We start from the raw sequence: 27085 nt of genomic DNA on the forward strand, positions 1-27085 counted from the left end.
ATGAATTGATCAAGAATTCGATTACTAGGACAGGGTTTGCTAAGGATTTCGAATTAAGTGATCATTCTGTAGCAAAGGGGCAGTGAGGATCCGAGAGAAGGAATTTCCGGAGAATACAGATAGAGAGGCGGCAAGAGCCAGTAGAGCACAAAAGTTGCCTGTCACGCAGAAGTCGGAACTGCCGGAACAACTGGGAAAGCTAACGCAAAGGGCAGAAGCCAGAACTGTCGAGAACAGCCAGAACTGCCGAAACAGCTGGGAAAACTGACGCAGAGGGTAGAAGTCGGAACTATTGTGTCTAGAAATAAGTGTGTCCTATGTATATTGTTCTTTGCTCTGTTTTCTGTTTCATGAGATCAAATATTTAATTAGTGTAGGCTACAAAAGTAATTTTCTTAAGTATTCAGAAGAATAACTTGGTTAATGTATGTTAAAAATCAAATAGGTGAAGTAGATTCAGATTTGCTGCAATAGGGTTTCCTAGAGTCTAGGATTTTTCACATGGTATCAAAGACATTGATTTTGAAACAAGAAGAGCAGATCTAGTGTTGAGCAGTGAGGCCGAAAGTTGTACTTGGCAGCAATTCGAATCCGCTTGAAGGGATTGCGCAGTCCTTGCTGGGAAGCAAATCCGAAGAAATCTCTCTAAGTGGGACAACAGAGAGGTACGATTTCCAGTTCGTGAGTTTACAAAAGCAGAGGGAGTGAAGCAGAGCCTCAGCGCAGTGCTTGAAGGGCGCAATGCTTGAAGGGCACAGTTTTTGCTGGGGCAAAAGTCCGCTGGAAAAGAACGATGACACGTAGAAGGGGAATTTTCTCCTCAAAGAACTTTCCGCCAGAAAGTTCGAATTTCTCACTTGTTGAGTAGCTTAGCAGTGCTAAGCAGTGACTAGAGGATTCAGTTCGACAGTTGGATAAGATGGCATCGCATGGGCTCAGAGATCAGGACAGGTTGGACGGAGCCTCCAACTATGTCATATGGAAGACCAGAATCTTAGCTGTTCTGGAGGAATATGATCTTGAGGCGTACGTCAATAGTGTTGTAGTTGTTCCTGCTGACAACGATCAAAAGAAGTACAAGGTTGAACAGGGGAAGGCAAAGAGGCTCATTATCGATGGAGTTTGAGATCATGTGGTCTCACACTTGCAGGGCAAGGATACAGACCGAGAGATGTGGGAAGCCTTGTCTTCTCTGTATGAAGGCTCTTTCGAACAACGGAAGATGTATTTGGTGCAAAAGTTACAATAGACTTTGATGTAGAAAGGAGAAGGGTTGAACCTCTATCTTCAGCGTCTTCAGGACACCAAAGACCAGCTTGTTGCAGTAGGTTCCACTCCTCAACCAACCGCGATGGTGAGGATAGCCCTGAATGGAGTCTCAGATGAATGGCAAGTTTTCATCCAAAGCATATTGGGTAGAGAAAAACTACCTTCATGGGAGGAGATGTGGGTGGCTCTTCAACAGGAGGAGTTATGGAGGGACCTAGTGAAGGTCAATCTCAATGGCAGCAGTGGGAGTGGCATAAAGACGAAGGAGGAGGAGGAGAACGCAACTTTGGCATCGAAGGTACAGTAGAAGCTGAAGCGAAGAAAGAAATTTCGAACGTGAAATGTTTCAGTTGTGGGGAGTTGGGCTACTATGCATCCAAGTGTCCCTTGAAGAAAAAGGACAAGGATGAGAAACATGATCCTAAGGCTCCTTCAGCAAAGATTGACGAGGATGAGTTTGCCATGAGTGCCCACGCATCTCTAGGAGGGAGATGGGGCAATATTGAGCTGTAGTCGGGAGGACTACATGTGGGCAGGATCCTTGAGGAGTCCACCTCTTGGATCAATTCCTTGCTACGAGAGCCCAAGATTCAGCAGTAGCGAGATGGACTTAGTGTCAGATGATGCAGTGGAGTGTTTGGAGGATAGACGCAGTAGCTGGGGACCAGAGACTGGTCAGCGCAAAGCAAGGTTGGCAACAGTGTAGTTGGCACAGTACAAGAGTCAGCAGCAGCGCAGAAGATTCAGAGGGTCAGAATCAGCAGCAGTCAGATTCCAACATTCATTGTATTATGTTGAACACAATTAAGTTCAACTAATTTTGGATGTTTTTTAGTTTCTTCTCTCAGCAACTGAGTTGCAGTACGGATGCAGTGTTAATAGTGGCAGTGCTAGCAGGATAACAAATGCAGCGTTTGAGAGGGCGTTGTAGTACAGATGCAACAATGGCAGTGGCAGTGTCATGGGAAACAGTGCAATACAGTGGTAGTAGCAACACAGTGTTGGTGGCAATAGCAGTGCAGAAAGGAGGTGCTTCAGAAACAGAGCAGCATGCAAGTGGACATTGTTGCTAAAGCACTTTCCTCGCTAAGAGGGAGTGTTAGATTTTGGTAGCATCGGAAGTGCTCTAGCCTTGAAAATTGGTGGAGAGGCTAAGGCGCATGAGTTCTAAAGAACCCAGAAACCGTTTGGTGAAATTCCACCCGGATTGTATTTTATTAAAATAATTAATATTTTTAATGGAGTTCCTAAGTCTAAACTTGAGAAATTAAAATATTAATGGGTATTAATCAAAATATGGGTGAGAATGATCTAGAAGGCAGATCAAGTCATGTTTTAATCCTAGCCATTGATTAGAGACTTAATCTCGGTCGTTGAAGACTCAACAGGAAAAGTATAAAATGGAGGCTTGGGGTTCATCTGGAAACACACACGGAGAGAACGCGTTGATCAAGAATTCGATTCCTAAGGCAAGGTTTGCTAAGGATTTCGAATTAAGTGATCATTCTGCAGCAGAGGGGCAGTGAGAATCTGGGAGAAGGGCTTTCCGAAAAATACAGACAAAGAGGCAGAGAGAGCCAGCAGAGCCAAAAAGTTGCCTGTCACGCAGAAGCCGGAACTGCCGAGAACAGCTGAAACTGTTGGGAACTTCCAGAACAGTCGGGAAAGCTAACGCAAAGGGCAGAAGCCGAAACTGCCGAGAACAGCTGGAACTATTGGAACTGCCGGGAACAGCTGCCGCAGAGGGCAGAAGCCGAAACTACTGGGAATAGTCGAAACTGTCAGGAACTGCCAGAACAACCGGGAAAGCTGACGCAGAGGGCAGAAGTCGGAACTATCGAGAATAGTCGGAACTGCCTGGAACAGTCGGAACTGCCTAGAACAGCCGGAACTGCTGGGAACAATCGGAACTGCCAGAACAACCGGGAGAGCTGACGCAAAGGGAAGAGAAGGTGACGCGGGGCTGACGTAGGGCCAGCACATAAATAGTCAAGGTTAGCCAGTCTTGTGCCGGATCAGCCAGAATTCTGCCAGCTGAAGTGAGGTAAAACTCACTCAGATTTTCCGCCATTATTTTCTCTGTAAAGGATTGCTAGATGAGAATCCTAGATTTGTATTCAGATATTTCTCCTGCATAATTATAAACCCTCAGAACTGTTGCACCGGTTTTCCCACATTGGGTTTTTTCCGGGACTATTCTTTCCAAAAATAAGTGTGTCCTATGTATCTTGTTCTTTGCTCTGTTTTCTGTTTCATGAGATCAACTATTTAATTAGTGTAGGCTGCAGAAGTAATTTTCTTCAATATTCAGAAAAATAACTTGGTTAATGTATAAACCCTTAGCGCTGTTGCACCGGTTTTCCTGCATTGGGTTTTTCCGAGGACTATCGTGTCCAAAAATAAGTGTGTCCTATGTATCTTGTTCTTTGCTCTGTTTTCAGTTTCATGAGATCAAATATTTAATTAGTGTAGGCTGCAGAAGTAATTTTCTTCAGTATTCAGAAGAATAACTTGGTTAATGTATGTTAAAAATCAAGTAGGTGAAGTAAATTCAAATTTGCTACAGTAGGGGTTCCTAGAGTCTAGGAATTTTCACACAAACCCCATTGTGGAAATATGTTTCTAGGTCTAAAGTAGGGAAAGTGGGTGGAACCACAAAATTTACATGCTTGGAGGCATGTCAACAACTCCACATAGATACAACTCCACTTACACAGGGTCTCTAGTATCCACACTCCACTCATGTCAACTGAACCTGGATCCCAAAAGGATGTTAGTTTTTGTAGCATCGGTTGTGTTCTAGTCATGAAACTTGGTCGAGAACCTAGAATACATGAGAACTCCAAAACCCAGAAATCGTTTCTGAAAAATTCACCTAGAGATGACTTAATTAGGTTATTAACCTATTTTTTAATGTATCCTAAGTCTAAACTTAGGAAAACTGGTTAGTTAATCAGAATTAATTAAGTCAAGGTGAGAATTCTCTAGAAACTCACACAGATCGAGAGGGAATTAATCTAGGCCCTTGAATAAGTTCTAATCTTGGTCGTTGGTGCTCCAATAGAGGATTATAAAAAGTCGATGGGTAGATGGAGAACACACCAGAGACACTTGGAGATTCAATTTTCCAGAGTAGTAGCAGTGAGTTGCCAGAGAGTTCGAGCTTCAGTGAGGAATCAGGGACAGTGAGACTGGAGGAAGTTTTCCATATACAGCAAGTGCATTTCTAGAGGCCGAGATTTCTCCAAGAGGTTGCCCAGAGGCAACGCAGAGCCTCAAGAAGGCAATTCGATTTGCTGGGAAGGAAGACGTTTTCAATTACAAAGGTCGTGCAAAGGTTCCAAATTGTCGAACAAACCTTTTTCCGGTCAGCAGCAGGCAGGACGACGAGACTAGTAGTCAGTTCGGGCAACATTTGTAGTAGGCAACATCATGTTGACGCAGAGCCTGCGCAAGCCCAGTTGGACGACTTGCTTTTCAGAGGCAGTCCAGTGTCGGATTTGCCCGGAGTGAGGGTAATTTCCCTTTAGTTATTTTTGCTAGTATTTTCTTTGTAAGATTTCCGGATTTCGACATCCAGATTATTGTACTCAGAATTTCTCACTACTGCATAATAATAAAACCCTCAACTGTTGCACCGATTTTCCCAAGTTGAGTTTTTCCAAGGACAATTGTCCAAAAATAACAGTGTCATATTTATGTGTGTGTGCTAGATTTTCTCAGTTTCCAACGCTGTTGTTTTCCACGGTTTATTTGTGAAATTCAAAGTGTGAGTTATTTGATATTTTTCATAGCAAACAATAGATAAATTGTTAAATAAATTAACAACTAAAAAAATAATTTCCAGTTGTGTTAGATGAAATTTTCTCAAAGGATGTATCCCAATGTGAAATATGTGTCTCCGCATCCCATGAGTGTATAATCATAAACCTCTGGAACATACCTCTCTGCAAGTGCCAGTTCATCCAGGTGCTCCTCGTGCTCCACTATCACTAGAGGCTCCTCTATCAAATCATGAGTGCCTCTAACATCCTTTTGTGTGATGGTTTCCATAGTTAACTGATTGTCTGCTATGGAGGATGAAAAACGCACATAACTTAACTCCATACAAAGTTGCTCAACCTACAACTCTGATTCTTAAAGGGCCATCTGAGTGCTCTTCAAGGACTCTTGGGTAGTCTCAAGCTCATGTGTAAGCTTGTCAACTTGCCAACAATTGTTCAGAAAAATGCTCTTTTTTTCAACAACCCATAGCTGAGCCAAGATTAAGGCAATGATACCACTGTAATATGCCAGATACGAGTTTGGTAACTTGGCCCTCCATAACTTCTTCAACCTATAAGATGAAATGGAAATACCCAATAAGTTAATAAAATCCAAGTAAAGAATATATCCTCATAATCATCCAAACAACCTCATCAATTGCAAAATAGAAGGAAATAAAGGGCACCTAATGTGGCAAAGTTCATGAAATGGCTATGAAACTACGAGATAGCTATGCCCACGTGTAGCTACCTAGGGTGCAAGAGATACGAAGACTAGATAAGCACCAATCAAATCAAGATTTCTAAATATGATCAGCATGGTAGCTCTAGCATGAGAAGAAATGACTTACGAGGGGCAAAAGCAAAGGCTACATGAGACAATGCTAGCACAAAACAAGCAAAGGTGTGAGTTGCAATGATCTAGTGGCATACTAGTGAAGACAAAAATATCTAACATGAGTATGTAGATGTTGAGAGAATGTGAAAAGAAGAATGAAAACAATAGAAAAAGGAAGATATAGAAAGAGAGAAAATTGGTTATGACACTAGGGTGGTACTCGCTGAGTCAAGGAGAAAAATATTAGACAAAGGATGCGTTGGATAAATGATTAAGCAATCCCATAGCTGCAATCTACAAGATGCAACAACCAAAACCAACGTTCCAAAGAAGTAACAAGGAGGAAGGAGCATGTTGACTAGAACCATCTAGGAAGAAGTATCTCAAGTCGGGCCCTACTCGTGACAATGACTTAGAGGGAATCAAACACTCGTGAGGTGACCAAAAATAGAGTTGACAAAATGAGAAAATATAGAGAGAGGCAAAAAGAAAATAATGGAAAAGACTAATTTCCGCCATTTCCATGAATGATTCACAAGTGGGAGACTACTATTGCATTCTAAAAATTCAAACATGGTAATCTCATTGTCCAAGCAAGCTATGTACCTGCACTGATAATATTTTTGGGTTAGCTCAAGTAGAGGCAAAGGCAACATCAACTCCTTAGCCTAAAAAAATTACAAGAAAGTCACTGCTCATCCACAAGGTGAAGCAAACTAAGAGAGTAACCATGGTATGCCAAATGTAAACAAAACCATCGAATATAGAGGGTGTTGATAAATCTAGGGGTAGCTAGATTAGGTGATTTCTCTTACTTTGATAACTGCTTGTGAAGTTCTTTTACTTGATTAGCTTCTTCTTTCACTTGATTATTATTATTTTCTTATCATCAAACAACTACCAAACTTTGAAGATCAAAGAGAGAAGAAAACACAAAATATAGGCTCTTAGCCAGGGCCAAAATCTCTCCTTTTGGGAGGAAAACCCACAAGAATTCTTCCGTTCTTATAGAATGTTCAGATGACGAATTCTAATACCTGTGACCTTTGACAAGACCCCTCCAAGACCAAGTCAAACCTTCCTTTGATGAGCTTCTCTTCTACAAAGTCAACGCCAGTGAAGCTTGCTCCAATACTTCAGATTTCGACCCTTCCTCGGAATTTCGGCTTCTTGTTTCAATACTGCAATTTCAGCTTCTACTGCAGATACCCTAGGGCCTAGACTAGAACGTGTGAGAAAATAATGGTGAGACTTGCCTTCTTTCTCCTTCGCTTGATTAGCCTCTTCCCCTCTTTGATAATTTGGACTGCAAACTTGACTCCTTTTGACACTAGATTTGGCTCTTTTGTGGTGACTGCAATAGAATTTTTCCCTAGTTCCTTCGCACGTGTGAGAGATTCTGCACAAAAACACTCCTTAAAATTCGTTTTCTTCTTCCTTTTTTTCTCTCTTTTTTCGTTGGTTCTAGATGTTCTTCTCTTGGTAATCGAACTTGGATTGATAGTCTTAAATGAGTTCGAGTGCTTCCTTATATATAGTCTTCTTTTGGTGGACGAATAGCCCTATCTTGAGGCCGACTTGTCACTTCTTGTAGGTCAACATCTCTTCTTGAAGGCTGACTTGTATTGGAGGGTATCTTTTGACATTTTGACTTTATAATAAATTTCTTTGACTTGATACATGATGCCCAAATGGGTCTTATACATATTAGAATGACTCAATTGACTTCTTTGACTCAATGACAAATCCTAGAAGCACTCAATGGGTGCTTAAACTACAAATAAAATAATCTTGAGCATGAAACCCATGCTACAATAATAAGAATAAAATTCCATTTTCTCTTTTCATCAAATACATAAAATCATGATTACATTAGACATTATGAAGACCAAACCTAGCTACACTTTTCAACACTCCCTCTTAACTATGGAGGTATTAATAATCCATACAAGGTACTTGGACATTCTCATACTAAAGAATTCTCGTAAGAACTGTGACATAGCTCGCTCTTATATTACTCTATAAGCTTCTAGCTTGATGGATTTAATATGGCAGTGTCTGTGGTTGTGACAATAACATGGATACAGTGATCTCTGATGCATAACCTTATATGACAATACATGACATGATTGTGACCTTGTGAACCTTACCTATATGAAAGTGACCCTTGATGACTGTGACTTATATATGACAGATATGTGATACATGATAGAGTGAGAGTAACCTTGTTTCCTGTGATAGTAATAATATTTGATTTGACTGTGCCACTATTACAGTGTCCCTAACTCATAACAACAATTTGGAAGAAGGCGACTTAGTGTATGACAATAACCTTATATCAAAGACAGTGACCTGTCCATGAAACTTGATGACTTAATGACAGTGATGATTTTGCATAAGATGATGAACCCGTGACATTTGCTTGAAAATGGAGCAGAGATTGGCAGCTGAGAAAGTATAGAAGAAATAATACAGTCTGCTTTTGCTGATACAGCTAGGGCATCCATAGAGCGGAGATTTGGTGTGACAACTTGGAAGTAACCCTTGACTTAATGTATGCCATAGACGTATGACAGTACAATATGATGTATGGCAGTCATTGAAGTGCAGCAACAATGAATAACAGTGAACTGTGGGAGCAGTAGATGACTATAGTGTAGCAACATTGGAAATGGAAGACAATTAAGCAGTACTGGGAACTAATGTGGCAAGTATGACAGAGCAGTGTGATAGAGACAAGTTTGACAGTGAGAGTTAGGGTTCTCCAACTTAACATTGTGCAGCAGTGGCAATCATAACAGTTGCAGAGTAAGAGGACATCAGTACAGTGAGGTTGGACACCAGCACAAAGACACTAAGAGAAGCAACAACAACAACAGAGTATGTGGACAACAGTATAGTGAGTGTAGACACAGAGGCAGTGAGAACAACAACAGTAGCAGCAGAATATTTGGACAGGAGTGGGACAGTGTAGAGCAAATGTGTCAGTATAAAGAAGCAATGAACAGTGGCAGCGTGGCAGAAGCAGAAGCAGTGGAAGTTGTAGTGGCAACAATTGAGTATACTTGGGCCATTATCCCTGGTACGAGAGCCCAACCCCTTTGGGAGCAATTTTGCTTCCTTCTAGCTTGCTGGAAAACTCTTGGGAGTGTTTCACTTCCTTCCAGGTCTTCCTGGTAAAGTATTGTATCTACATTGTACACTACATAAAACAACACTTTGTTAAAGCCAAATCCCTTGTGTACTGCTCTTCATGTGATACGTTTTATGGTTTTATGATGATGCTCTAAATTGTCTTTAAGAATTAACCAATTGTGAAAAATAATATATATTGATTCACACCCCTCTCAGTGTTTCCAACATTACTAATACTCGAACTACGTCTCTAGCCTATGCACCCAGTGGCGAGACCAATATCTTGCAAAATTAGTATTCAATCAAATATCAGAACAATAACAACTTCGAAACTTAACTCCGATTACAGTTTACTTCCATTAACTTAACGTCAACAATAATCACATTTTTCATAAACAACACAAATCATGTACAGAAATAACACTTCAATAAATGGGAGGGGGAACTCCCAAAACGATTTCCCAACTGCTCTTCGATTATAAAATTTCAATACAACAAAATTTGGTTTACAATGGGCTTTGGTTCGGTTGGGCCGAACTCCAAACAATTCGCTACCACAACCCTTCACTAATACAAATATGCAATAACCAAGTTACATCCCTTCAGCTAGTAACCCACAACAGAACCTAATAAATAACCAAGTCACGACCCTTCAACCTGCACACAACCTCAATACAGAAATACCCCACGGCATGCCACCCACAACAATACTTCGTTCCACAAGCACACACGACTTCATTCCGCATCTTGCTTTAGAGAGCAAGCTCCTTCGTGAGACTAGGCCCTCTTCTTCCTTCTATCTCCTTCTTGTCTTGCAATGAGAAATGTTTGATCTTCAATTGATTGATGTTCTAACTCGTCTCCTCCTCATCTTATATATACAAGTCAACCTTTGTCATGAACGGTCACGTCTCTTCCAACAGACGCATCAGTTCGGCATTCAAGACAGCCTTGCTTAATTTGGCCTCACCATTAACCCCAAATTACGTCGTATTGTTTTTCACAAAACTTGCTTTTGGTTCACCTTCAGCAATGCGCCTTTGCGTCTTGTCCTCAATCGTGTGCCTTGCAAATCGGGCGCACATGTCTCGGTTAGTTGCACCTTGTCCTTGGTTGGGCGTGCCTTGTCTTCAATATAGCGCTCCTTCGTTGGGTGTCCTTGTCGTGCCGACTCACCAAGTTGTTCCAATCATTCCAATCTCTTGTTCCAATCTCTTGTTGGCTCACCAATGGCCATGATTAAATCCTCATCAACGACTCAGATCATCTCTAAGTCGATCCATGTGAGTTTCTAGAGTAATCCCACCTTTCTCAATTAATTCCTATTAATTAAATCACTTTTCCTAAGTTATACTTAGGAAATATTTAATTATTGACTAATTAACTTAATTAAGCCATTTCTTTGTGTTTCCTCCTGAAACTTTTTCTGGGTTCTAGAGTTATAGTGTTTCTAAGCCTCTTTGACCAAAGTTTAGACTAGAACACCTATTTGATGCTATCCAACCATCAAAAATAACACTCCCTCTTAACGAGGAAGGTGTTCTAAACGATCTCATAACATCCTCCCATTCACGTTGTTGATGTCGGACAACTGTGACAACCTGCCACTTGCCACCAACTACTGGGAAACTCTAATTTATCTGCTACACTGAGTTGAATCACCCTGCATTTGCGTTGTTGCTGACACTGTATTGTACTACCTGTACAACTGCCAACTCTGCTCTTCGCTGCAATTGATCTCCTATTGTTGCAACTACTACAACTGAGAACAAATCTATGAATCAAATGTGCCACTGGAGTGGCTCTACAACTACTTCCTGAGTCTCTCGCTGCTACTAGCCTTTGCATTGTCCATTGAATAACTGTTTGCGTTGCAACTTCTCTGCTCTGCACCACTCAACATCTGACTCTAACTAGTACTGCAACTGTCCTTCAAGAACTTACGGCGCCATCCTTAACACTGATCCATCTACTACTGAATACTATGGGACCCTGCAGCGAGGGTATTGATCCAAGAGGAAACACTTGTTCGATGCTCTCAAAGGATCCTGCCCATCTCTACGCAACTCTAGAGTATAGAGCTCAACGTCTCCCCATCTCTCTCTTGAAGGTATAGTTGCATACAATGTGAAACCTTCCTCCAACTTGGATGACAACTAGTTAATATTTGTCGAAGCCATTGCCCACTCTTGCTTCTTCTTGTCCTTCTTCCTCTGAGGACACCGAGAACTATAGTCACCAAACTCACCACACCTGAAGCATTTGATCTTCGACAAATCTTTATTCTTCTTTTCTCCTCCCCGTGAGCCTTGTCTCTGAATGGGACCTTTCTTTGCCTTTCCCTTTGATGCAAGGACTAAATTCTCCTCCTCCTTCACACTCTTCAATCCTCTGTTGCTGCCACAAAGACTACTCTTGACTAGAGCAAGTCGCATCTACCCCTGTGTGAAGTCTATCCACAATCGATCCCAACTAGGTAGTTGATCTCGTCCAGTAATACCTTGGACAAAAATAGCCCACTCCTCGACGAAACCATTGATAGCTACATGCAACAATTCAGCTTCTTGAGGCATCTCTCCAACTACGGCAAGCTCTTTCCAGATATCCTGAATCCTGGTGAGGTATGGGGTAACTCCTCCCTTCTACATCCTAGTGGTTCTCAGCTTCTCCGTCAGAAACATCTTTCGATTCTCGAAAGGATTCTGGTATAGTGCTACAAGAGCATCCCACATTTCTTTGGAGGTATTCTTGACCGCAATGTGTCAGACTACATGATCTCGAACACCACCGCGAATCAACCACTTCGCCTTGGCCATCTCCTTATTGTAGTTCTCTAGCTACTATGGGTCTGCGTACATCTTCAGACCATGATCATCTAGGAGGAAAGTCATCCTGGCTTTCCAAATACAATAATTCGAGGCTCCATCTAGCTTATCCTATACTCGAAGTCCTACTGAGGACATTTTCTGCAAAACTCACAACTGGGAAAATAAACAGGAATCTCCTCCTTCCTGCTCAGCTGCTAGCACTACTACTCGCACTCCCTCTTGGAATGCATAGATTTTCCTGCTTCTCCTGCAACTAGAAATCACAGATTTCCTCTAGTAAACTAGATTTGAAAACCCTCTGATAAATTCCTCTGATATGTGCCTTTTCTCTTCCTTGCCCAGGATTGATCCTACCCTGCAAATCTGCTGCAAAATCAACTATACCTAGATGAAGAATTTGCTCTACGAAAACACTAATCTTTTCACCTACTGCCTACTAGAATTGCTCCTGGGTAATTCAAACTTTTCTTGGAACCCGCCACTAGAAAATTGAACCCTCTGCTCAACAACTTGAACTGCTTGGTTGGTTCTGCGCAAATTTGGAAATCGATCTGCTAGACTCCCTTTGAATCTGCACGAATTCTCTCTTCCGCCTCTGACCTTCTAATCTAATCAACTTTGCTATGATACCATGTGAAATTTTCCTTAAATTTCAGCAACTGGAAATTTATTCATCTAAATGATTAATTATGCAATTTATTTGCTACAACAAACAACGAATAAATCTCACTATAATTCTTCACAAATAAAACATTGCGGAAAATAAACAGGAACTAAGAGATATAAATGCACACACACAGTAACATTGATAGTTATTTTTGGACAATTGTCCCCGGAAAAACCCAATGCAAGAAAACCGGTGCAACAGATGAGGGTTTTATTATTATGCAGTAGTCAAATAATCTGAGCATAATCTGGACGTCGAAAACTAGCAATCCTCTACAAGATAATCTGGCCAAAAATTAGTGTGGCAAATTTTGTCTCACCTAACACTGATCCAACTCCAAAACTAGCACAAACAGCCCACTCGAACTGCCCCTGCGTCAGCCTCTGCGCTGCCTCTGTGCAGGCCAAACTCGCACTGCCTGGAAGTTGCTCTAATCAAGATGTCCAGCCCAACTCACATTATGAGAATGACTCACTTGGCATTACGGAATTTCTCCTGGCATCCAACAACTAAATCAACCCTCACTCCAGTTGAATCGAACTCCTCCTTTAAAGTTGTTTACGTAGTCCCTGCACAGCCTCACTGCGGAAAACTCTTCTCTCCTGCAACTTAATATCCAAAATTGGAATTTCCAACAGAATCAATGTCTCTACCCCTTGTTGTCGCGCAGATTGACACGACAACGCTCAGACCGGGGGCTGTCACTCTGATCCCCGATCCCTCCGTTTAAGCCTATCTCCCGCGGCTAAGGGGGGTAGTCCCTGTGAGATGATAAGACCAACTGTCGACCAGTTGGTTGGGAGACACGAGATACGATGTAAAAAGCACTTGATGGATTTGATTAATTTAGCAGACCAGTGCCTTAAGAGATTGTGGTTAAAACGATTACTTGTTAAATGATATAAAAATATGGACCATGAACAACAATCATCTATCATCAGCTAAATCACAATGCTCTTAGAATGACCAAAACGATATCCAGCAATTGAGAATTTTCAAAAAAAATGAATGCTTTAAACCACCACGAATCATAAACCATTAACCAGATATCAATTTCGCATCTCGACTTGAAAATTTAGATCTCAGCATGAAAGATATGACAATTCCCGAAAATAACTGGATCTAAAAATTTCCACAATATTTTTATATTTTTTCAATTTTTTTTTTTCAATATTATAAAAATGAAAATTTAAAATCTAAAAATTTAAAATTTAAAATCTATTCTAAAACTAAACTATAAATAAAAAATTAAACTAAACCAAAAATCTTCTTTTTATTTTTTTTATTTTTTATTTTATGATTTTAAAATAAAACTAAATTAAAATCTAAATAAAATAAATCCCAATAAAATAAAATCTAAGTCAAAAACAAAAAAGGATTAACAAAATTTAATCGTAAATGAAAAAGCTAATTTTTAAACTATAACATAACTAATAAAAGAAATAAAATCTAAATTCTAACTTTGAATCTAAACTAAATGAAAATTGATCTTTTTTTTTTATATATATATATTATATATTTTTAAAATCTAAACTAAAAAAAACTATAAAAGTCTAAACTTAAAATCTATTTTAATCTAAAATTATAAAATCAAAATCCTAAAAATAACGATTAAAAAAAACTAAATGCTACTTTTTTCAAAAAAAAGAAAAATGATTTAAAATTAAAATCTAAGGAATAGTTAAAAACTATTTTAAATATGAGACAAAACTATACAAATTTTAAATCCAAACCTACCTAACCACGCAAGACCACAACAAACAAAAAAAAAGGGGCGATTTACCTGTCGATGGGCAATCCGATCCTTTTATTTACGGTCTCTGCAACGTAAATAAATACAGCAATGGCAGTGAATACGAGAGCAACGTCAATATGGTATTGCAATCCGTCGTGAAAACGGCCGCCCACAATGGCGGATTGGCAACATATACTTATGGTGGAGTCTACGGCCTTGTGCAATGCAGGCCCGACGTCTCTCACCACGACTGCCAAAGCTGTTCCGCTGCAGCCTCACAAATGGCTTATCAAGACTGCCCAAACGCCATAGGCGCTCGTGTTCAGTTGGAATTCTGCTTCATTCGCTATGAGAATTACAGTTTCGCCTCTGATCTCGATACCAAAGTTTCCTATGCTCTTGAGAATGTTAAGAGCAGCCATGATATTCAAGCTTTCAATTACACTGTCGCGAATCTCATGGAGACTCTGGCAGGCACCTGAGCCGATGGCAGATAATCTTGCGTCAAACCTCGTGGAACATCTGACCTCCATACAACGATGATGAATGTGATTTGGAGCTGAGGAATTTCTGGAATATGCAGGATAAATTCGATTTTTTTTTTTTTTTAGATCTGAGCTTCTCACGTGACCCTGGCGTTTTAGCTTTACATCTCCGAACGTACCATCAAACCCAGAATTCATTTACGCTGAGAATTGAACCCTGTCCGTGTATACCTTCGACAGCATAGGGTTTAGATCGGTTGTGTAAATCAAATCTCACGCAGATACATACACTGAGCGAACCACGCCTTAGAAACATTTCCCGACTTTCAAATCGATTAACGGAAATACACAGACATTGTGATCGGATTGGCGTTTATCATTTACAGGTGCAGTGGGCAAGGAGATTGACGGCGGCCCTGCAATTGCAAAGAGACAAAATCCTATACTTGCAAACGCAAAAGAAAAACAAAACCCTAATGAAAAATCTGTGTAAAGCAAACATACAAAACCCTAGATCAGAAAATTTTGAAACCCTAAAACAGCTGATTAATGTACAAATTTTTGGCCCCTTAACAGCCAGATTAAGCAATGAGCACAGGAATATTTTAAAGAAATAAAAATTTAAAGTTTTCACTGTGAAGAACTTCAGAAAATCTCTCAAGCAAATTTGAAAAATAAACCGAATGATAGACCCAGGATCAAATCCAACTGGGCTCAGCAAAAAATGCTTGCGGGAGTTGGCTGGTTCAGCCGAGAACTTCCCCGAACGCCCACAAAATTCCTTCAGAAAATGTTTTCTGCACAGCCCAAAACAACCGTCAATAAAGAGGGCAAAAGGACTTTCCAAGAAATCAAGTCCGCTATTGCAAAAGCTCCTGTCCTGGTTAGTCCTAATTACTCCAAGGATTTCATGATTTTTTCTTTCGCTTCTGAAGATACCATTGCCGGTGTCTTAGTTCAAAAGATTCAACAATGGTCAGATGATAAGAGAAACCAGGAGCCTTCTCATTTGCTGCAACAAGTTCCATCTTATTATGAGAAGGTCATTGGTTCGAATAAAAAATGGTTAATTGAAGGTGATTCAGATAAGCTTAAAAACGATAAAAATCAGATGCAAGACACAAAAAGACTTAGCATGCATATCTTACACACTTCATCTGATAGTTTCGAAACAGAAAGTTCCAGGTCATCAGTAATTCGACCTGCCAGAAAGAAAAAGCGCAAGAGAAAGAAAATAAGAAGAAGATTTGACTCATCAGACGGCCGCGAGCAGCTTGATTTTCGGATAGGAAAAAGTCCTACCATATGCAAAATTGGACATGGCACATCCGACAAGCAGCCAACAGATTTGCCTGAAAGCAGGCAAATGCTCAGTATGCACTTTATTGAACACATCTGATGCCATGGGGCATCTTTTGTATCGTATTTCTAACCCTACTCTTTGTTTTTTCGCATTTTCATTTCTGCTTTAGATAGTTAATAAATGAAGAGCTTTTTTCTTTCCTGTGCTTAATGTATATGCTGATTTTTGGATGGACGCTACTTATTTTTGTGTTGTATGGATGCAGATTCTGGATTCTCACATTCCTGCAAGCAGCAAAGTGTCCCCAAGTAGAGCCAGATGTTGACCTCTACTGGTCAACTACCCATGCAGTACATCCCCCTTTTCTTTGCAAAAAGGGGCAGCACCTGATCAGCGTGTCCGTGCCATCCTGCAGTCATCAGCAGCTTAATCATTTTGATTGAAAACCCAGTCTGCATGTATTAATTGTAAATAATCTTAGCAAACATGAGTCATGTATGTAAATTGCCTAGGTGGACCTAACTTTCTAGTGGTAATCTACGTCCCGGAAGGTTTTTTGTCTCACCGATCCATGTATCGGCAGAGTTTTCCTTCAAACCTGACCCCAAAGCCGGGATGGATTTTGTCATTAGAACTTTAGGAGAATCCTAGTGTGTTAATCTGCTAGATTATAGTTGTGTCGCAGAACTGGGTGATTTGTGAGGGTCTGTATTAAAGGGGTTTTCCCCCTTAAGATGTAAATTTGTAAAAGTCATCATGAAATGTGTCTTGAGGGTCGAAAAATGTTTTAAATCCCCTCATGAGTCCTAAGTCCTAGGTCCTAGGTGATGTTTCCGAAGGCTTAGTTCGATGATCCATTTTAAAATGAATTAAAAAATGAAATAAATAGAAAAAATAATAAAAAATTAAAAAAAAAAAGCAAAAACCCTAAAATAATAAAATAATAATATTTTAAGTGAGATCTAGCAACATTTTTGCCCTCTAAGCTAAATTAAAAATTAAAACTCTAAATAAAAAAAAAAAAAAAAAAAAAAAAAAAAAAGTATAAAAATCTTTTTTGTGGGAAATTATTCTGCCAGTTCCAGTCTTTTTATTCATGCTATATCTTTCATGCTGAGACCTAAAATTTCCAAAGTCGGGATATGAAATTGATATCTGGTTAATGACTCTTAATTTCGCTGTTGTTTAAAGCAATTTATTTCTCTTAGTTTGCTGGATATCGTTATTTGAAGAGCTTTGTGGTTTTACTGGATATTTAAAGCATTGTTCTCTTTATTTGATGATAAATGATTGCTGTCTGTGGTTCATGTTCTTATATCATCTAGCTAGTAATCATTTAAGCACCAATCTCTTAAGGCACTGATCTATCAAATTAATAAAATCATCTTAGTGCATCTCGTCTCCCAGCCCAACTGTTTGGCAGTTGGCCTCCATCACCTCACAGGGTCTACCCCCCTTAGCCGCGGGAGACAGGCTTAAACGGAGGGATCGGGGATCAGAGTGACAGCCCCCGGTCTGAGCGTTGTCGTGCCAATCCGCGCGACAACACCCCTCATTGACTCTACTTCCCTTCTGGCTCGAACTTCTCTTAATTATTCAGCTGTTGCTACTGGATAACTCAATCTGCCAAAGAAAATCAATCTCAAGTGTCTCTTCCTCCAACCCCATCAACCTCTTATAATCTCTCGTTGGCTCACCAACAACCATGATTAAATCCTCATCCACAGTTAAAATCATCTCTAAGTCAATCCATGTGAGTTTCTAGAGAAATCTCACCTTCTCAATTAATTCTTGTTAATTAATTACTTTTCCCAAGTTAGACTTTGGAAATATTTAATTATTGACTAATTAACTTGATTGAGCCATTTCCAGTTGTTTTCTCCTAAATTTTTTTATGGTTTATGGAGTTCTAGCGTTTCCAAGCCTTTCTGATCAAAGTCAGGACTAGAATACTTGTTTCATGCTACCCAACCATAAAAACTAACACAAATTTCATGAAATAGATATGAAACTAATAGATAGCTATGCCCACCTATAGCTACCTATAAAGCAAGAGATTCAAAGATTGGTGAAGCACCAATGACAGTAAAATTTGGAAATAAAATCACCAAGGTAGCTCTAGCATGAGAAGAACTGACTTTCAAGAGGCAAAAGAAAACGCTACATGAGACAATGCTAGCACAAAAAAATCAAAGGTGTGACTTGTGATGAGCTAGTTACATACTAGTGAAGACAAACATATCTAACATGAGCATGTAGATATAGAGAGAATGAGAAAAGAATAATGAAAACAATAGAAAAAGGTAGATATAGAAAGAGAGAAAATTGGTTACGACACTAGGGTGGTACTAGCTCAGTCAAGGAGCAAAACATTAGAGGAAGGTTGTGTTGGATAAATGATTAAGCAATCCCATAGCTACAGTCTACAGGATGCAACAACCAAAACCAATGTTCCAGGTAACAAGGAGGAAGGAGCATGGTGACTAGAACCATCTAGGAAGAATTATCTCAAGTTAGGTCCTACTCATCATAATGACTTAGAGGGAATCAATCACTAGTGGGGTGACCAAAACTAGAGTTGACAAAAAGAATAAATATATAGAGAGAGCCATGTTGACCACTCCATGTCAACTACCCCATAGCTGTGCATTTTTTCGTGCATAGATTTCCATCATATCCAAGCACTCAGGTGATCCACAAATTCATCATTATCAGCGATATGTACACTGGAGTTTTGTAAATCCATTCTGCATTTTGTAACGTAAATGATCCTAGTAAGACAAATGTATGTAACAACCTAGGTAAATTTATTTTTCTCATGATGATTTCTATCATAGGAGGTTTTTTGTCTAATTGATTCATGTGTGCTTTAAAACACAGATGATTTGCAGAGTTTTTCCCTCGAGCCTCACCCCAAAGCTAAGGTGGATTTTGTCGTCAGGATTTTAAATGAGTCATAGTGTTATTTATCGAGGCTCTGTAAAAGTGATTTGAGAATAATTCTAACTATTTGGTTACATTATTTTATTACAAGTCACTTAGTCTACTAGATCATATTTTGTGTCGCGGAAATGGGTAAATGTTCAGGGTCTGTAAGGAACGGGTGTTCCCCCTTCATGAGTTAGACATGTAATATTTCATGTAAAAAATATTTTAGCTATAATGCTAAAGTATTAGAGGGTTGGAAAAATTAATAATCCCCTCATGAGTCAATTAATTAAATTTCTGGCTAAAATAAATTAAAATGCTAAAGCCAGAAATTTAATTAATTTAGGTCCTATGAAAAATTAAATTCTCCAACAATTAAAATTCATGCGTTTTAAAGTTTTTAATTTTTGGAGGTCCCCGACCAAGGGAGTATTGAAAATTTCAAGATATTTTGGACCCTTGGACCATAGTAGTTAAGTCAAAGTCAACTTTTTGAGGTAATTAACTCAAAATAATCATTTTTAGTTAATTAAAAGGAAATTAAAAGTGAAAGTCGAATTTCCTCAAAAAGTAACTTTATTTCAACAATAATGATTAAAAGATCATTTGATATTTATCAACGGTTGAGATTGCTTTGACGTGGATCAAGCCAACTAGCCTAAGCAAGATACCAGATTTCCAAGAGTTATATCAGCAATCAAAAGATTGCTTTCGGATTTCAAGCAGAGAACCAAACAGTGAGTAATCCATTTAGGGTTCGAGGATCATATCAGGAACAAGAGATCTTGTGGTTTAGGAGGAAAACGAAACTAGTAGTTCCAGGTTGGAAGGAAAGTTGACAGATCTCCAGGGATAGTTTCAATAACCCTAGATTTTAAGGCAAAAAATCATCAGTCAAAGACAAATGTCAGAAAATCAGCAATAGAGGGTTAGTTGAGCATATCTTGGCCATCAAGATCTGTGTATTCACATTTTCAACAGCGGAAAATAATTCCAGATCCAAGGGATTTGACTCAAGCAGTTCAATAATTTGAGAGATTATACAATCAATTTCTAGATTTAGTTTTATTTTAATTTATTATTTCATTTTATTTCCAGAAAGCTAGTGATAGCTTTGAGATGTAATTATCATATATTATTTGATTTGTAATATGTGGGGGTTGGAATTTGATGCCAAAACCCTGACATTTTTTGTAAAGACTTCTACTTCAAAATTTTCAATCAAAGGTTTTTGGCTTCAGTTTTATGACCGAATTTGTTTCAAATGTATGTTCTTTCCTATAATTCCATATCTTTATTTTTGCATACATGTGGGGGTGTGTTGGTATTCAGGAAAGGTTGGGTTGAGTATCACCCCTCCCCCCAAAATCCCACCATGAAGTTATTTTCATTAATGAGTAAATCAGAATGACAGTGTGTCACTGTTGATGCCTCAACATCACAAGATTGTCGCTATCTAAACATTTCTTGTATGTATTTTGTTTAGCTGTTGAGAGTGTCTCTTCACGCTTTCTGATCTTATTAGCTAGTCTAAGTGTTCAGTGTGAATAACTACGCTAAATTTTAACACTTGAGGGATCCCCCTCTAGTTCAAGGACCAACTTGAACCTAAAGTTGGTTGAGTTGGTTTCTCGGGGCAGTTTCGCAGCCAAGAACAGCCTTCGAGAAACAAATACAAAACTTATATTTAACAAAAGAGTTGTCTTCATTTTGCAGCATTTTGAAGGATGCGAAAGATGTGAAAATGGTAACATCGCTACCAAAATAGGTTATAATCCGACAATGGTCATGTTAGAGTTTTACCTTTAAGAGGGTAGAAGGTGACACTGACTCCGTGACAAGGACACGAGAAAACAAGGGGCATATTGACATTGCTTTAACACCATCAAAAATAAAAGGCAGAAATTTCCATATTAAAAAATAAAGGGCATTTAAAGTGGCAAAGTGGATGAAATAGCTATGAAGCTAAGAGGTACCTATGCCCACATGTAACTACCTAGGGTGCAAGATATATGAAGACTAGTGAAGCACCAAAGGCAGGGTATAAGCCAAAAAACATGGTAAGGTTCTTCTCGTAGAAATAAATTACCTCAACCAAGCCAATGTCTGGCCCTATAAGTTCATATGTCAACATGTGTGATGTGAAAAGGGGCTAAATTGTTAATTTATGGTATGTTCTATGCTTAGAGCAATTTACTTCTCTTTCTTATTATTATTCACAGATTAGCAATCACATGTGCATAAGTAAAGTGTAGATAGAACATTAAACGATCAACAAAAAACAAGCCAAGACAAGAGACACAAGATGTGGCGGCTAGCCAAGGACAAACCCCAATATGGGGAAACCCTTTGATCAAATCTTCTTTTATCTTCAATAATTCAACACAGAGAAATAGTACAAAAATTTGATTTATATCAGTAGTAGAAAACCCTAGATCAGCAACATCAGCATTAGCGGCTTCATCATCAAAACTAGGGCAGTCGATATCTCGCAAACCGACTGTCAGATCGGCTTAATTCCACCACCAAAAAATGCGGCCTTCAAAGGAGGTCCAAATGAACCTACAGTGCAGTTTTGAGGAGGGGATCTTCTAGTCAACGTTGGTCAAACTTTGGTTCTGCAGTTGCAGCACTAAATTCTACGTCCTTCCTTCCACCTGTGTGAGAGAGAGTCACCTACTGTGCAAGAGAGAAGAGACTCTTTACTACGCTGGAGAGAGAGAGAGATGTGATGAGTTGAGTGAGTCCAAATGAGGAAAAGTCCTCCTGTATTTATACACATCTGATGATATTTGAATAGATGCGACTGTTGGGCTTCTGAGCCTACATGAGTTGTTGGTAGGCTTGATAATAATTCCATAATCAAAATAAATTCATATCTCCATAAATACTTATCGGAATCGGATGATCTTTAGATCAATCTTATACCTCTCGACGAGAGGATTCTAATAAAAATATTATCAGCCATGAATAAGATGACCCACATGGAGTTTGGCCCTAGTTGCCAATTTTAACACTCCCTCTCAACTAAGGAGAACTCCATATGCAATCTGTCTGTCAGTCGCTACTATTCATCCATCAAATGCACTGCCTTGTACAGCCTGACCCTTGCCCTGCTCAGCTCTATTCTGCCTGTTCTGCTTTGTCTTGTTCTGCCCTGTACTGATCTGTACTGCCCTGCTCTGTTCTACTCTGATCTACTTTGTTCTGTTTTGCTCTGCTTTTGTCCGAATTATGAAGAAGAAGAAATGATCGACGATGCATCATACTAACTCAAAGTCAGTCTCAGAGTATGTACCACTGGTCCCAGACCAGTCTCAACCAACCCGAAGTCAGCGTCATAGTGAGTACAACTCCTACCACTGGTCCCAGACCAGTATCATCCTCCACTGACTCAAAGTCAGTCTCGGAGTGCGTACCACTGGTCCCAAACTAGTCTCAACCGACCCAAAGTCAGTGTCATAGTAGGTACCACTCCTACCACTAGTCCCAGACTAGTATCATTGATCCCAGATCAATGAAGGTCATCCTAGCATAGGGAGTACGGTAGATACAACGATGCGTCCATCGGTACTACTATGGTCCCTAACTTCATTTCCCTGCTCATTGATCATATGAGAGGTACTTCCCATGACTCCCTGACTGCATGGGTAGGATGCCTTGACAGGAGAACTTAATCAATCCCGTCCTCACAAGAGAACTAATCATCCTGCTACAATTTGTCATGGAGAACACATCATCCAGACCTCACAGGAGAACTAATCATCCTGCTACATAGTCGCCACGGGGTGATATAAGGAAGGTTTTGATTCTTTTACCCTGTCGTCATATGTCGCTCCAAGAAGTACCCTGCGCCCCCCCGGAGCTCCCAAAGCTCAATATATCATACAGGACCCTCATTAGAGGATTTCTGAACGACACCAAGTCGTTCTCGGAAAGTCAAGAATTTGACCTTTCCTAGGGGCTTTGTCAGAATGTCGGCGACCTGTTCATCTGTACCGATATGTTGGAGCCTGATAGCTCCCCACTGCACCATATCTCGAATAAAGTGGTACTTGATATTGATATGCTCGGAGTGATCATGAAATACAGGATTCTCTGACAAACGAATCCCACTCTGGTTGTCACATAGGATCACGGTGGTATCCAGTGTAAATCCAAACAGCTCACTGAAGAGCTTCCGCACCAGACTACCTCACAGGATGCCATGCTAGCAGCAATATATTCTACTTCGACGGTGCTCAGGGCCACCAACTTCTGCTTTCTGCTCATCCAGGATATCGAAGCAGATCCCAAGGAGAAATAGCACCCGGAAGTGCTCTTACGATCTACCACACTGCCTGCCCAATCAGCATCAGTGTATCCAAGTAGTCTCACATCTCTGGCAGTGTATCTTAACCCATAAGTGATTGTGCCACGAAGATATCTCAACGGATTCTTAGCACTAATCCAATGTATGTGGTGAGGTTCAACCATATGTTGACTCAACGTGTTGACTGCGGAGCATATATCTGGACAGGGGTTCACTAAGAACATTAATGCTCCGATGAGTTGATGATACTCAGTGGCATTTCGTAAAACAGGTCCAGCAGCGCTACCACTTAGCTTCTTAAAGTCAAGCTCCATCGAAGTAGTTACAGGCTTGCAGTCTACCATACTGAATCTTTCCAATATCTTCACTGCATATCTTCCTTGAGATAGGAAAATTTCCCTTGGCTTCTGCCAGACTTCAAGTCCTAGGAAATAGTGCATCAGTCCTAGGTCCTCTATTTCAAATTCAGAAGCCAACTCCCTCTTACATTTGTGAATGAGAGGGTTTGCACCTGTTAATAAGAAGTCATTCACATACAATACCAGTATGAGAGACTTGTCATCTTCAACCTTGAAGTAGAGGTTAGGGTCGACTTCACTCCTAGTGAATCCCAACTTCATCAAGTAGCTGTCGATCCTTTCATACCATGCTCGGGATGCTTGCTTCAACCCATAGAGAGCTTTCTTCAACCTGCACACATGAGATTTTTGATCATGAATCTCAAATCCTTCGGGCTGCTCCATGTAGACCTCTTCTTTGATCGAACCATGTAAGAACGCTGTCTTGACATCCATCTGATGTAGATTCCATCATTGTGAAGCCGCAAGGGCTATAATTGAGCAGATGGTGGTATATCTGGCAATAGGTGCAAATATCTCGTCATAATCTATACCTTCCTTCTGGGAGAAGCCACGAGCGATAAAACGAACCTTATATTTTTTGGTACTTCCATCTGCTGCATGCTTTATCTTGTAAAGCCATTTAGAAGTGACAACTGTCTTGTCCTGGGGTCTGGGAACTACTTCCCAGACATCATTCTTCATAATAGACTCATATTCTTCAGTCATAGCATCCTTCCATACTTGATGCTTGACGACATCTGAGAATGATGAAGGCTCATTTTGTATGATCGTGCTCATGATGGTCAGGTATCCCTGATACCTGTTGGGTTTCTTACTTTCACGGAAGGTTCCTCGGGGTGCAGTGTGTCATTCAACATCATCGAGTAGCCCCCTAAGCCAAGAGGGCCTCTTCCTAGAAGAGGAGGGCTTAGGTTGATCAATAGGATCCATGGGTTCTTCCACATCAGGCATTATTTCATCATCTTTCTCTTTCGGTTCCCTAGTGTCGGCTTCTTGAGAGTTCCTTAAAGTTGGAAGATTTTCCACCTTGCTGAGGGCTATATCTTCATCAAAGGTGACATCATGACTAATCACGACTTCCCTTTGACTGGCAACATAGATTCTATAGCCCTTAGTATTTTCACCATAGCCCACGAAGATTCCTTTCTTTCCAGATGCACCCAATTTATTCCTTTTCTATTTCGGCACATGAAAATATACAGGGCTTCCAAAAATTCTAAAATGAGATGCGTCAGGTTTCTTACTGATGAACATTTCTTTAGGAGTCTTGGAACCCAATGCTTGATGAGGGCATCGGTTTTGTACATATACAGCGGTGTTTGCAGCTTCGGCCCATAGAAACTTCGGAAGTCTTTGATCATGGAGCATGGCACGGACAACTTCCACAATGGTATGGTTCTTCCTTTCTGCTACACCATTCTGTTCAGGATTATATGGTGTAGTAGTCTCCCTCTTGATGCCAGCCTCTTTACAAAAGTCATGAAACTCGTTAGACTCATATTCAGCCCATTATCAGTCCTTAAGATCTTGATCTTCTTTTTGGTTTGATTCTCGATTAGGGCTTTGAAGTGTCGAAACCAAGAGAACACTTCATCCTTCTTTTTCAAGAAGTATATCCAAGTCTTTCGAGAATAGTCATCTGTAAAAGTAAGATAATATAAATATCCTCCCAAGGAGTTCACAGGCATCATACCAAATATGTTTGAGTGAACCAGTTGTAATATATCAGAGGTCTTGCTTTGGCTTGAGGGGAATGGTCCCCTTTTGAGCTTTCCTTCGGCACATCTCGGACATACACCTTCTTTCTCTACTCGGAATTCGGGCATCCCTGTTACCATTTGTCTTACATCGTGTAGAGCTTTATAATGAAGGTAGGCAAACCTTCAATGCCAAAGTTCAGACTGAACAGATGTGTCACAAGACATGACACCTAGCGGACTTCCACCGACTTGATATAATGAATCAACTCGAAACCCAAGAGTGAAGGCATCTTTAACATTATTTTTCCATATACATACCTTGCCATCGCTGAAGGTCACCTTGTAGCCTTTGTCTTCCATTGCTAAGATGGACACCAGGTTCTTCTTGCGGTCAGGTACATATAATACATCCTGTAAGTGGATCGTATTTCATTGATTCAATTTAAGAGAGACATTGCCTACACATTTCACGGGATATTTCATATTATCTCCAAGGACAAATTCCAGGTTAGTTTCCTTCTCTATTAGATTATGGAGAACTTCTTTGTAACCAGTGAAGTGCCTTGATGCACCACTATCAATGAGCCAAATTCCCATTGAGTTTGAAGGAGCAGAGGTAGATAGAGCAGCTGGTAAATAATATTCATCCTGCTTATTTTCAACAATGTTAGATTCATACCCGGAATTTCTAGCCTTCTTGAATGGTTGTCCTCTTCCTTGATTACCAGCGCTCCTTTTACCTTTGCTATTAGATTTCCCATTCCTTTGATTGCCATGAGAGGAATTTTGATCATTGTCCCAGTGTGAGATCTTTCTATCAGGACACTCCTTCGCATAGTGTCCTGGTTTATCGCAAATGTAACATCGTCCTTTTCTTCCACCCTTAGGTCCAGCCTTTCTTTTTGGTTTAGTCCCGAAATTATTTCTTTTCTTAGCATGAGAAGAAAAGGCAGCAGGAGGACCTTTAGGCATGGGCATTTCTTGCTCTTCAACCCTTGTTTCTTCTTGAATGCATCTAGCCATTAATTCCTCGAAACCAGGAATTACATTATTGTTCAAAAGAGTAGTCCTGAACACGTACCATTCGGATGGTAATCCTCCAAGAGTTGTGAGTGCCATTTCCCTATCGATAATAATCTCCCCAATAGATAGGAGATCGTTCCTGATCTTGGTGATCCTTAAGAAGTATGCTTGCATACTCTCATCTTTGCCCTTCTTAATTTCCTTTAGCTTATTTCTAAGAAACAGAACTTGATTTGCATCATTAATTTTAAATAAATTCACCAGTCTATCGTAGATTTCCTTGGAGGTGTTCAGATCGGAGATGTAGGCCACCAAGCGCTTGTCGATAGAGTCCTGGATGATCTTCTTTGTTTTGACTTTGCCGGTTTTCCATTTGTTCCTCGCAGCAGTGGGTGCATTTGATGGAGGCTCAACAATATTGCCTCTCACATGGTCCAACACTCCTTGATCTTCTAAGGTTAGATCGATAGACATCTTCCATCTGTGATAGTCAGTTTTCTCACAGAGCTTGTCTTCGGCAGGGAAGAGTGTTGAGGACCCCATAGTTCTTTTAGGATAGCCTTGCCAATCTTTTCTCCGGTGATTTCTCTTGCTCTTACTCGGGCTTTGTCTTCACCTTAGCTCCGATACCATGTTAATTTATGGTATGTTCTATGCTTAGAGCAATTTAATTCTCTTTCTTATTATTATTCACAGATTAGCAATCACATGTGCATAAGTAAAGTGCAGATAGAAC

General features: G+C 40.0%; 1 protein-coding gene across 1 annotated transcript; it reads left to right on the forward strand.

Moving 5' to 3' along the window:
• Positions 1–14373: 14373 nt before the first annotated feature.
• On the forward strand, positions 14374–15214 carry LOC149194589 (cysteine-rich repeat secretory protein 55-like). The gene is made up of 2 exons (XM_089407722.1): positions 14374–14710; positions 15108–15214. The coding sequence occupies exons 1-2, from the start codon at positions 14374–14376 to the stop codon at positions 15212–15214; spliced, it is 444 nt and encodes a 147-aa protein (XP_089263848.1).
• Positions 15215–27085: the final 11871 nt, after the last annotated feature.

Source organism: Pinus tabuliformis, chromosome 2_2 (genome assembly GCF_031772625.1).
Source record: "Pinus tabuliformis cultivar Carrire ecotype Pingquan chromosome 2_2, CPIR1, whole genome shotgun sequence".
NCBI classification, from domain to species: Eukaryota; Viridiplantae; Streptophyta; class Pinopsida; order Pinales; family Pinaceae; genus Pinus; species Pinus tabuliformis.